This window comes from Microtus pennsylvanicus, chromosome 10 (genome assembly GCF_037038515.1).
Source record: "Microtus pennsylvanicus isolate mMicPen1 chromosome 10, mMicPen1.hap1, whole genome shotgun sequence".
Classification (NCBI taxonomy): domain Eukaryota; kingdom Metazoa; phylum Chordata; class Mammalia; order Rodentia; family Cricetidae; genus Microtus; species Microtus pennsylvanicus.
The window spans coordinates 18,395,501-18,408,276 of record NC_134588.1 but is presented as its reverse complement, the minus strand read 5'-3'; the positions used below and the strand labels follow the sequence as shown (position 1 = coordinate 18,408,276).

The window sequence follows — 12,776 nt, the reverse complement described above, 5'->3', positions numbered from 1 at the left end:
AAATCTATACAGATGCAAACATGCACCCATAATTTAAAAATAATGCTTTTATATTTGAAATCTTTTCAAATTATTTAGAAAACATCAATAATAAAGCAAACAAAAAATTTTAAGTAATTGGTAAACAAGCATAAAGAACACATTTTAAAAATCTGGTCATAAAATTTCTTTATGTTTAACTTATTTTAAAATAAAGAATTCAGAAAATGAAACAAAATACATAGTATTTCTAATAATATTAAGATGGAGGTAAGCTAATATAAGATAAATATTTAAATATTAAATATGTAAGGGTAAATTAAAATATTTCAGCATTTAGTGCCACAGAATTTTAATAGACATTTTATATGCTAAACAAATATTCTTGAATTGAAAGACTTAATATTGTTAAAAACTTAGTTCTATTCCAGTTTCAACATAGTTCAAGTTAAAGTTCCTTCTGTCCAACAATCCCTGACCCTTTTAAAAAGGTTTTTATGTATCCTTTGCTGACCACATTATGTAGTGGAGGAAGACCTTGAACTTCTGATCCTTGCTAAACGTTGGGTGACAGGTGTGCACCACCACACCCAGGTTCTCTCAGATTTGCTTTCTGCAAAATAAAAACCTGTTTAAAATTTTAGAATTGTGACCAGCAAGGTGTCTAGAGGGTAAGGGTATCTGCTATCAAACTTGTAGACCTGAGTTTAGTTTCCCAGGTTCTATATGGTGAAAGGAGGAAAAAAATAACTCAGTAAACATTGTCCTTTGATCTCCTCAAAGATGCTACACACACACACACACACACACACATACACACTCACTTCACCTCTCTTATTCACATGCTAAATATAAAAAATGTAAAATAAATTTACTGAGAAGTATATATATATATATTAAAGTAATCCTACAGAAGAGGAAAGTTAGATGCAATTGTACAACCTGATTGCAAAAATATCTAGAAATTTATGGAGTCTCTGATGGGAGGTGAGGGACAGAGAGAGAGAAATTATCAGTTGAATTGCATGTTCTACAGAAAATGGACCATCATTTATGGTATCAGTGATACCTACTCTATAAAATACAACAACTTTCAACCAAATGGGAAGGGATGGTTTGCAGCTATTTCATAGTAATGCCCTAACTTTAATTTGAGGCCAACCACAACTCTAAATCCAAAGGGTGATAATGTCAACCTTCCACAAGAAAGTGCGTACTACAACTTAGGGTGTGGTTTATGGATAGGTATTATTTAAATCTGGTTTTATCATGGAATGTCTTGTTTTCTCCATTCACAGTGATTGAAAGTTTTGATGGGTATAGTAGCCTGGATTGCATCCATGGTCTCTTAGTGTTTGCAGCACATCTGTCCAGGACATTCTGGTTTTTGTGGTTAGGGAGTGGTTTAAATATGAAATATTCCCATGGGCTCAGGATTCTAAACACTTTGTTCCCACTTGGTGGCACTGTTTGGGAAGGGTGTGAAATCTTTAGTAAATGGAGGATTGATAGGCCAACTCCATTTCTTGTTTAGTCCCTGACTCCAGAGTGTTAACTAAATGTGACCAGTCTGTGCCCTACTCCTGCACCCATACCTTGTAAGCCACAATAAATTATATCCCTCAGAATAGAATCTGTAATGAACTATTTCTTAAGTTAAATTTCTTCTTGAGCGTAACAGCAGGAAAAATAATACAATTCTACTACACTGATTAAGCCAAATAATAACCAATCACAGAAAAAAAATACGTGGAGATTCGTCAAAATCAAGCTCTTCACGAACTATTATGTAAATGGCTAGAAAAACTATGGATGATAAAACTGTTTTTTGAAATGCATCTTACACAAATAAATACCACAGTCAATCCAATGTACTAGTATAAAACAAACAAACAATTGAAATGTGATTGACCTTATTAGGTATTAGAGAAATGTAGATTAAGAACCTACTGAGATAATAGTACATACTTGGGGAATGACTAAATTAAAACAGTAAAACAAAGACAGAAAGAATTTGTGGATAGAGGTATAAAACATTACAACTTGTATTCTTTGCAGGTCAAAATGAAAATTATTCAATTCTTTTAAAATATATTTTGAAGGTCAACTGATATTAGAGAAAAATGTAAACATGGCATATTTAATAGAATATTTTAGTGCAGCACATTTCTGTTTATGCCTGTTTGGTCATTTCACTATTACTTATTTGCACAAAAGTAAAATCATATGTTTACAAAAGGATTTGTAGGGAAAATAAAACATCAACAAAGTTTTATTCACAGTAACAGAGATTGCAGGTAGGAAACAGTCCATTAACTGGGAATGGATTAAAACATGAGTCATATTTATTGATTTTGTGTAATTCCACCTAGCAATGTAAAAAGGAATAGTCATATGGGTTGGGGAGATGACCCTGTGGGTAAAGTGCTTGCTATGCCCACATGAGGATGTGAGTTTTATTCCCTACAAGTCACATAAGGCTGGATTCAGTAGTGGGCATCTGTAAGACCATTTCTCCTGTGGCAGTTCACAGGCCAGGTAGGCTGGGATAGGCAGTAGCAAACAAGAGACCTATCTTAAACAAGATGGAAGGCAAGGACTGATACCTGGCATTGTCCTTTGACATTCTAACATGTGCCAGGGCATATCCACACCTAAAGTCACACACACAGGAGTAAATACACACATACACACACTGAGAAAGAGAAAGAAAGAGACACACACACACACAGAGATCATTTAAAAACAAAATTTTCTTTTCTAATACTAGAAATAGAATGCTGGTACAATTTTAAAAACAAAGCAATAATATAAGAATAAACCTCAAAAATGTGGCATGAAAAGAACCTCACATCAACAAGTGATACATGGTTTAATTCTCTGACTTTCTATAACCAAACTAATCTGTAAGGAAAAGATAAGAAGAATGACTTATTGGAACCACTGCAGAAGTCTGTAAAAATGAAAGAAGCTGAGTCTCCTTATCTTGACCATCCATAGATATATCAAATTGTCAAAACTCCTGAAGTTAAGCACTCCTGATCTGTACATTCCACTTTGTGTGAACATTCTGGAAACACACTTCTTAAATAGACTTTCAAGAGAGAATTAAAGAGGCAGCAATTTGTCAAAGAGTACTTTAAGTGTGGGGATTGGACAGCTGAAGCTATCATCAGGTATTGAATGCCAGTGATGCTCTTCGTGTTACATTGTATCATTTTAACATCATTCCAGCCATTATTCTCCATCTGTTTATGCTATGTTGATTGACCAGGACTTCCTGATGTATTTGCGAAACTGTTCTAGATGGGTTGTTACTCAAGAGAAAGCCTAGTTATTTTAAACTTCTCCTGGATAGAGGTGCTGGTGTTCTTTAGTAACATTGATAGCCTAGTATGTGAGAGGTAAAACCAGCTTAACCAGAAACTCCTGTTACCTCTTCTATGCAAGGATAATCAAAGTATTTTTACTATGTGACCACAAGAAGTTAAAATGCCACACATCATTATGTTTGTCAGTGCATTTATTTAAAATTTTATTGAGACTCTAGTAATTTTATGCTGTGTCTGAGTTTAAAAGTTTCATTTTCCATAAATTTAAATTATATGACAAATGATGACAATGAGAGTTTAGCTCTTATTGGAGTCTTAGGAAAACCGGGAGGATATGGATGAGCAGCTGTCATCAGAATTCTTTATCTTTCTAGGTAGAATAAATGACTGTTACTTCTGTGCCCACTGAGAATTAGAAAATCACTTCTTTAGATATTTCTGATGAGTGCATAGAGACATTGGTAGTGAACCACAGAAAAACACTCTTGAAAACAGAAAGTTATTGGGGCTGTAATTTTGATTGAATGGTTATGAGTATTTGTTGCTCTTTCTGAAGACCAGAGTTCAGTTCCCAGCACCTATGTTAGGAGACTCACAACTGCATATAAGGCGAGCTTGAAGGATCTGAGGCTCTCTTCTAACTCTGAGGACAATGTACTCTTGTGCATATTGCCACACACAGATAAAACATATACACATGCTTAATAATAAGTTAAAAGAAAGGGATCCATTATACAGTATGTAACAATCTATATAAAATGAACAAGTAATAAAAAATATGAAAATAGCGTGAACAGTTTGAAATGATCCCTTCCCCATGTAGGGAAGAACTATGCATAGTGCATTTAGTTTTCTTAATTTGATGACCTTTTTGAACATGTAGTTGTGTCTTTCAACAAACACAAGCTTCATGTCATGATAAAAAAGACATTATTTCTAAAATAGTTTATATACTTGAGATTAATTGGTCAAATTTGGCTTTTGCGATGATCTTGGCTGTGACTCTTTCAAGCTATTTCAAAGGAAAATCAAATTTGGCATGTCCTAGGTTTCATATTTTTCTCTAACACTGAATAACTACTAATGAGGAAGAAAGGTTATGACTAAAAGTGATTTTAAAAGAATTTCCATTTCTTGAATTTTATTGCTGGCTGTTTGCCCAGTTCTGCTGGAGACAAAATTTTGCTTTCAGATGATACCTACAGGTAAGAAAATCAGGGTCTGGTGGCTTATAGAATTCTGAAGGGTGTAATAAAACAAACTGGAGAGTGACTTTGCACCCCTACTACCCAGGTAATGTGTTCTTGGGAGTTGCCCTCACCAAAATGATGCATCTATGCTTTTCATCCAGTTCAAATCAATATTGCCAATGGGATGGATCTCTGGAGATATTTCTCTAGTTGATGAGAGGGAAAGGTCTGAAGAGAAGAGTGTAAGAAAGGTTACATGAATGGATGTTCATGTTGGTCTTAGATGCTTCATGAGTTAATTGTTCTGTTTCAGAAATATGAGATGACATCCGACACCTGGCTCTCTAAACAGGTATAGTATAGGTGGTCTATGTCACCTGTTCACCACTGCAAATATTTTCCTCGCATGTTTGTGATATAACTTTCTCTAAAATGTTATCTCACGAGTCTAGGAAGATGATTCATAGATTAGAATAGTTCTCATTGCAAACATTCCCACAATGCATGTAAATGCCATGTGGATGAGGTAGCCTACCTATAAGGAAGACAGAGACAAAGGATCCCTATAGCAAACTGCCTAATGAGACTAGTCCAAGGAAGAGCATGCAATGGATTTGATTGAGAGACTTCCACAATTACAAGAGTCCAAGAGTCATGAAGATGACTCCCACCATCAACCTCAGCCCTTCACATGCTCATAAATGCAGCAGCATTTACCCACATGTGCTGCTACAAACATGGATATGTATATATACTACAAACAAGTACACACATGTGTGGACACAGAAAAACAGAATAGACAAAGACAAGTTTTCCAATGATAAGATTATAAGTTTTTGGTTGAATTTTAAGAAGTGATTCTTTTCCTTTATTTGTGATGCCAGATGTGGTACCCCATGCACTTCAGAAACTGATGGGGGCTCTCTAGCTCAAAGCCAACCTGGTCTATGTAGCACATTGAAAGATAGCCTAGGCTCCATAACCACTTACAAAAACAAAAAAAAAAGTTATATATACTCACACATTTAATGTATACCTCATATGATTTCCACAACTTCACCTTGGAAATTCAGAAGGAAATATAGATCGTTAGCACAGTATAACTGACTTCTTTTCATCAGTAACTCCCCACTGGTTTTCACAAAGGGCAGTGTGAGCTGGTTGGGTTGGCTTGGCTTTGTTTTTCTTTCCTTGTTATTCTTGTAAATTATTTTAAATGCCAGATACATCCTTGGTTTTAGTTTTTACCTAAATATTGAAACATCCAAATTTTAGCCTTAGGTATTTCAGTGAGTTTCAAAACACCAAGTTCAGGTTTCACATCTCCAAATCTATTAAAGCAACCATGAAACCCCCTTTGTAAACAGAGAGTACATTTCTCTTCTATCTAGTCCTTTATTTTCATTAATAATTGCCCATCTAGCTATTGGCAAGATCTTCTTATGACTCTTTGCTGCCTTCACCGGTGTATCCAATTCATCATTGCACTTTAAAAGTTTGTTTTCCTGTCATTTGACCTTCATCAGCTCACAGACATTGTCTAGGTTTTGAATGTGGGTACCACAGTTCCTCTTAAGTTGGTAGATACCCAACCTTTCATTCTCCTGCCAATCTCTTTGCCCATAGATTTGCTGAATGGCTGCTGTGAAATACACTCTTGGACGTCACTGTCAACCTTCCCTTCCCTCTCCATTCCCAGAACTCAAACGACTTTGTGTGTTCCTTCTGTCCTTTGCAGCATAACCTATACCCTTGAATGATCCACAACAGTTAAAATTGAAAATCACCCAAGTTCTACAACATGCAGTCCTTAGCATCTTCTCCATCCCATTATCATTACTCTCAAGTATAAAGGGTATTCACATGCCCCCTTCTTTGGAAACTAAATTCTTTCAAAAAGCTTCTGGTCCATAGCATATTTAGGTTTTAAACTTCATCATAAATCACCTATTAATGTAACCTCCTGCTCCAACCCTAACCAGATCACATCTTCAAATACAATTTTTTAAAAATCTTTGTGTAATAAAATCTACTATCCTTCTGGCAAGATAAGACAAGAAAAAGGATGTTCTCTGTTGCTATGAATTGAAATATACGCCCCCTGCAGTATTCAGCACAAGAACACTGCTGTCCATATTTATTGCCCGGAAAAGAAAAAGTAGAAAGACTGTTCATAGATTCACGCTCTCACTGGCTTGAATAGATTTCAGGTAGATATACACATAACTGTACACATGGAGAGAGAAGAAGATTTTATTGTGTCCTGTATATGCATATGTGTATTAATATAATTTTGCCCTGTTATTATGCAAGATAAAATAGAAATAAAAAATTTGAATTTATAACCAATAATGCTTTTATTCAGTTTAATTATTCACTAAAAATAGTCATTAGAAATTAAAAACCTGATGGATATCAGTATTTCTGAATTGCTCTCCTTCACATGCATTATTCTATAATTTTTCAGAGCCATAAAAATTCATAATACTTTAATAGGCATTGCTATATTAAATCCAACTACATGAATGCTGAATAGAAGTCATTTCTTAACAACAACACACCCATCCATCAATTTAGTAAGAAAATGCATTTGGTGGCCTGTCAGAGTTGATTTTTTCCTTCAGCAGAACTATGGGAATCTTACTGAATTTTTAGAATTTTATGAAATAGAAGAGCTGAGCGTGGTGATAAATAGAAACACATTTCTATGACAATTAGGACTTTAGCAGCAGCACACCACCAATTTCAGGATAGTTGAAAGGAAGCAAGAAATGGACGTGGTTGTCCTAACTTCCAAGGGCCTGAAGTTGTATGGTAAGTGTGTAACACACCTGGAAGTTTACACGGTTGAGTTCAGGTCCAGTGCTGTGTTTCCCAGAAGCACTGTTGTGAAGGATGTTCCATATGTGAAGGCAGAGAGGGAAAGTGCAGGGTCAACGCAGTCATGTGTTCTGTCACGTGATTTTTCTCAACCTTTACCTATATGTTGCTTTGGAGATTTCCACTTATTCCATACATTATCATATCTTTTCATGAATATCCACAAAGTGAACAATGAAAATTATCTTGCGATTGCTGTTAACAGTGTCTATTCCAGGTGCTGGGGATATATCACTGAAGACTGTAATGCATGAGTCACACAACTATAAACAGATGCACATGTGTGCAGTGCATGTTGTGAGTGGTATTAGGTGGTGCATGAAAGCAAATTAAGCAAATAAAGCTGTTGGGAGCAGCAGGTGATGGGATGGGTGACACTAAAGCAGCTAAAACATACAGACATAGGAGGCAGAGCTAGACATGGATGAGAAAAAAAAATGAAGGCCACAGTGAAGAAGGAGCACACCCAGGCCCAGGGAGAATAAAAGAGAGACGAGAAGTTCATGATAACAATGTGAGACATCTGCAGGACCAGGAGGACACTTCAAACAGGGTCACAGAGTGGTTTGGTTGTTAGAGCATGCATTGCTCTTGCAGAAGACCTGAGTTTGGATCCCTGCACCCACTTGGGTGACTCACAGTTGCCTATAACTCCAGCTCTACGGGTCTCCGCAGACACTGTCACATAGACACATAAGTATCATTTAAAATAATAAAACTTTAAAATGTTTAAATCTTACATTGAAAACAGTATCACATGCAGAATCATTCTTTAATTAGGCAGAAAGAAATATGATGCTTTATCAGGTGTCAGATTTCTTAGTGTATCGTGTGTGCATGAATACCTCCGTGCCTCCTGATTATATATATATATATATATATATATATATATATATATATATATATATATATATATATCCTGAAGAGGTATACACACACAAACACATTCATGTACCACACAAAACACTATATGTGTCTTTGTGGATGATTAATGTAATGATTTTCAAAGCCTTAATAATTGTATACATGTATGTCACTGTAATTTAATTAAAAATTCACCTGGGAATGAGCATTTTGGGAGTGAGTTAGAGGAGAAATGAACATTAATTGCAGGGGATTTCAAGTAAATAATCTTCTGTAATTCCCTAACTTGTGGCATTCTATTTTTTTGTATTTTCAGCAAATATTGTGCACACTATCAGAAATGAATCTCCTGGTAGTAAAGTGGCTCAGTAAAGATTTTACAAACATCTTTCTTACAAGCTTTTTTATTATTTAAAAAAATATTTTGATAATCTTACCTGTTTAATTTATTTACTGTTTTCTTGTGTTTAAGAGATAAATTACTGAGTGTAACTCTGGTCAAGATATAATATTTCTTGTCTGTATTCATGGACATAGGTATCTAATCTACTTTTTAATCATTTTCATCCCTCATGAATGAAACTTCCCCGTTCTTTCCACTTTTGATATTAATGCATATATGATATGAATTTCACTTTTTTTAAAATTCTATTTTATTTTTAAACAATTTTTCTATTTCCCAAACTAATTCAGAATCAAACAGCAGTTTATGCTTGATGCTGAATAGAAAGTGCACCCACCTAAGTTCTGAGATTCTTCATGCCCTTCTCCATTATAGAACGAGGAGCCTGTGTTTTCCAGAGATGGAAGCAAGTTCTTCATGACTGTTCCTGTCAAACAAGGTGGCCGAGGAGAATTCCATCACATAGCTATGTTCCTGGTTCAGGTAGGTTCTGGGATCTTTCTTTGGTATAGTTTCATTGTCATTGAAGGCTCAGTGCTTTTTCCATTTATTTGACTTTGTTTGTGCTGGTGTGTGTACACAGGGACCAGTTGCTCACCTGTGGAAGACTGAAGCCAAGCTCTAGTGCCAGTTCTTTCCGTTTACCTTCTTTGTGGCAGGGTCTCTTAAATTAAATTCTGCTCCTACTAGGCCTGCTGGTGCACATGCTTGCAGAGGCTCTCCTGTGTCTAACGCCCATCTCACCACAGGAGTGCTGGGGTTGCAGGTGTATGTTACCAAGTCTGACTTTTACATGGGCTCTGGGGTTTGAAACTCATGTCTTTATGAAGATGTAATGAGAGCTGTATCAACTATGCCCTCTTCCCAGACGCAAAGGCTCAATTTTTGTGACATTCAGAGCCTGGAGTGAGTGCCATGAAGCTAAGCACATGGGGGTCACACATATTTTGGGAAGGTGATGCCATCAACACACATCACACATATGTTCAAGCTGCATCACCACAATGTAAATAAAATTTAATCAGCAGTATGTACTGTGAATTGAGAGCCTTGACATACAGTTTTATTTGTTTATTTATTTAGACAATATTTCATATAGATCAGGGTGGCCTTGGCTTTATTGTATGACCGATGATGATCTCTGACTCCACCACCAGATGACAGGAGTATAGATGTATGCCACCAAATAAGTCTTTGTAGTTCTAGGGATCAAACCCAAGATGCATGTATGTTAAACAAGGTTTTCTACCAACTGTGCTACAGCTCTGAGACACAGAATTTTGTTTTTGTCGTTTTGAGAAAAGGTCTGACTATGTAGCTCTGGTTGTCTTATAACTCACTATGTAGACTGGGGCATTCTCAAACTCTCAAAGACCCAATCTGCTTCTGCTTCCTGAGTGTTAAGATTCAAGGTTTGGAGGGGGGAGGACCTTGGACTTCCCACAGGGCAGGGAACCCTGACTGCTCTTTGGACTAGAGAGGGAGCAGGAGGGGAAGCGGGGGGAGGGGAGGAGGTAGAAATTTTTAATAATAATATTAATAAAAAGAAAAAAATTCAAGGTGTGTGTCATCACACCCAACTGGGATAAAGAACTTAATAACTAAAAAGCATGCTAATCTCAAGAACTTGGGAACAAGCTAGAGAGGTTTTGTTCATTAAATGCACATTTTCTATTTCTTTTACAAATAACACTCTCCAAACATTACATAGGCTTTAAATGTTTGCATTGACAGTATCACTCAGTAAGTAAAGGGACTTTCTTTGTGAAGCTGATAACCCGAGATTCATCTATGAAACCCATTTAAAGTTGAAAAAACACCAGACTCCACAAAGTGTCATGTGACTTGCATATGCATGATATAGAATGTGCGGCCACACAGGCACTTAGTGTATACTCAGTAATAAGTAAGTGGATATTATTAAATTTGAATATTCAAAGGCAAGGAGATCCCCATCAAAATCAAATAGTGCAATAAATTGCAAATGCATCTATACTAGAAAACCAACACAGATTTTAAAATACAAAATAACATGTTTTAATGTGTTCTCAATGATGCAGAAGCCTAGAAAAAAGAAAAGTTATTCCTTCAAAATCTCAAAAGAATTTTAAAAGTTTAAATTATTTTAAAAATCAGAAAGTTTATTAATAGTTGATTTAAATATGTCAAGATTAATGAGCCTATTTAAATATAATTTTCAATAATGAACATTCAGGAGGAAACAAGCATCCTTGGAAGTAAAATAAACATCCCACTCTCACAGAGAGAGCTTTATAATGACAAATAATTGTGAGTAAATTGAAATATTATGAGAACTTCTCAAGCATGTAACCAAAAGTATCTTATTTTTATGAAATTTAAGTATAAATGTGGCATAAAATCTCTCACAAACTTGGTTTATTTAAGTTCTCAGATTATTCATTTCTTGTGCTATCCTGAAGCTGATGCAATCTTAGTAAAGCTCACTGGAGCATCCAAAGACATCGAAGGGGGCCTGCCTGGGAAAAGACATGGGTCAGCAGGAGAGGGAGGGGGACAAGAGAGTAAGGTGGGAGTGAATGGAAGCAAATACGTGATGTATGTGTCTGAAAATGTCACAATGAAACCCGTGATGTATAATTAGCATATACCAACAAAAACATAGGGAAGTTGTCATTATCTATGTACATATTTGTATCTAGAAATTTTTACTTTGGAATCACAAAATTTGGTGTCAGAACAACAGTGTTACCTAGGGTTTGCATTATTAATCAGTCTCCACAAATGTGACTTTAATTTTAATCAAGGTTGAAATAAAAAAAATAGGACATGTGTAATTTCTACAGCGAAGAGGAAGACTGATTTTCTTAGTATGCTATTAAGGTAGAAAAGCGGACGAGTTAATTATACACTTGTGAGTAATGCAATTGCATTTAGTTCTAAATAAATACATGTATTTGTATATGAATACATTTCCAAGGTTTTCTGTGTCAAACTATTGGATTATTTTTAGAACAGGCAGGTAAGATTTTAAGGTAATATTTTCAGTTTCTATATAAAAAATGGAACATTAGAAAATAGATTTATTTATCTTTTTCTAACTATATCTAGTCATCATTAGATATTATTAGGGAAATATTTATTCCAACAAATTGCACTTCATAAATATTATAAATAATCAGGAAATTTTAGTGGATCTTTATTAAGAGTCATCTTATTATTTTTGTGTATGAGTTTGTCTGTGTGTGTATCTATTTTCTGTGTGTGTGTGTGTGTGTGTGGGCACGAGCGCGTGTTTATCTGTTTATGCCCTTAGAAGCCTGTGAGAATATCAGATCCTCTAGAGCTCGAATTATGGAAGTAAGCTGATTTTGAGCCACCTGACATGGGTGCTGGAATTCAAACTGAGGCTCTCTGGAAGAGCAGAATGTCTTCTTAACAACTGATCTACTTCTTTAGTCTTTTTTTGAATTGTTAAAACCATATACTCTTAAATTTAGCTAACATTTTAACACTCAAGATGGTCCCATTGGTAAAGCAACCAATATGCAGGCAAGGGGACCTAACTTTGGATTCATGGTACCTAAAAGCATGGTCAGAGACATCTGTCATGCTTGGGGGATGAAAACATTTGGATCACCATAATTTACTGGCCACTCAATCTAGCCAGCTCAGGAGAAATCCTGTCTAAAAAGACAAGAAAGAGCTAAATTGTGGGAGATACCCATGTCAGCCTCTGGGCTATACCCAGATACAGATAAATATATGCATGCACATGCATACCCTCACCAAAGAAAATCTTTACAAATGAATCGGAGAGTGAAGACTAGAAAAATATATACAATATAAGATAATATTCACAGTTCCAAATGAAGTCAGTTTCCTTAACTGATTTAGAATAAGACAGTATCTAGTACTGTGCTGGGCAGATGGTGTCCTCCAAAAACAGGACTTTCACATTTGGTTAAGAGTTTCTCTTTACTTTTTGAAATTTTTCTTTATTTTTGTGATTTTCATCTCTTTATACAATGGAATACGATTATGATTCCTACATTCCCTCATTCTCTCCATGGCCTCTTTAATACATCCCTTTCCAACTTCATGTGTTTCTGTTGTTGTATTATAACCACTAATTCTAATTAGTGCTGC

The 12,776-nt window shown here is 35.5% G+C and overlaps 1 protein-coding gene across 3 annotated transcripts in view; it reads left to right on the top strand.

The window, feature by feature from the left end:
- Dpp10 (dipeptidyl peptidase like 10) overlaps positions 1-12,776 on the top strand; it is a 1,483,954-nt gene that overhangs the window by 1,411,641 nt on the left and 59,537 nt on the right. For all 3 annotated transcript variants that reach the window (XM_075987761.1, XM_075987760.1, XM_075987762.1), the window contains exons 12-13: positions 4,815-4,853; positions 9,024-9,131. In XM_075987761.1, coding sequence (XP_075843876.1) covers positions 4,815-4,853; positions 9,024-9,131 — 147 coding nt within the window. The remainder of the gene's footprint in view (positions 1-4,814; positions 4,854-9,023; positions 9,132-12,776) is intronic.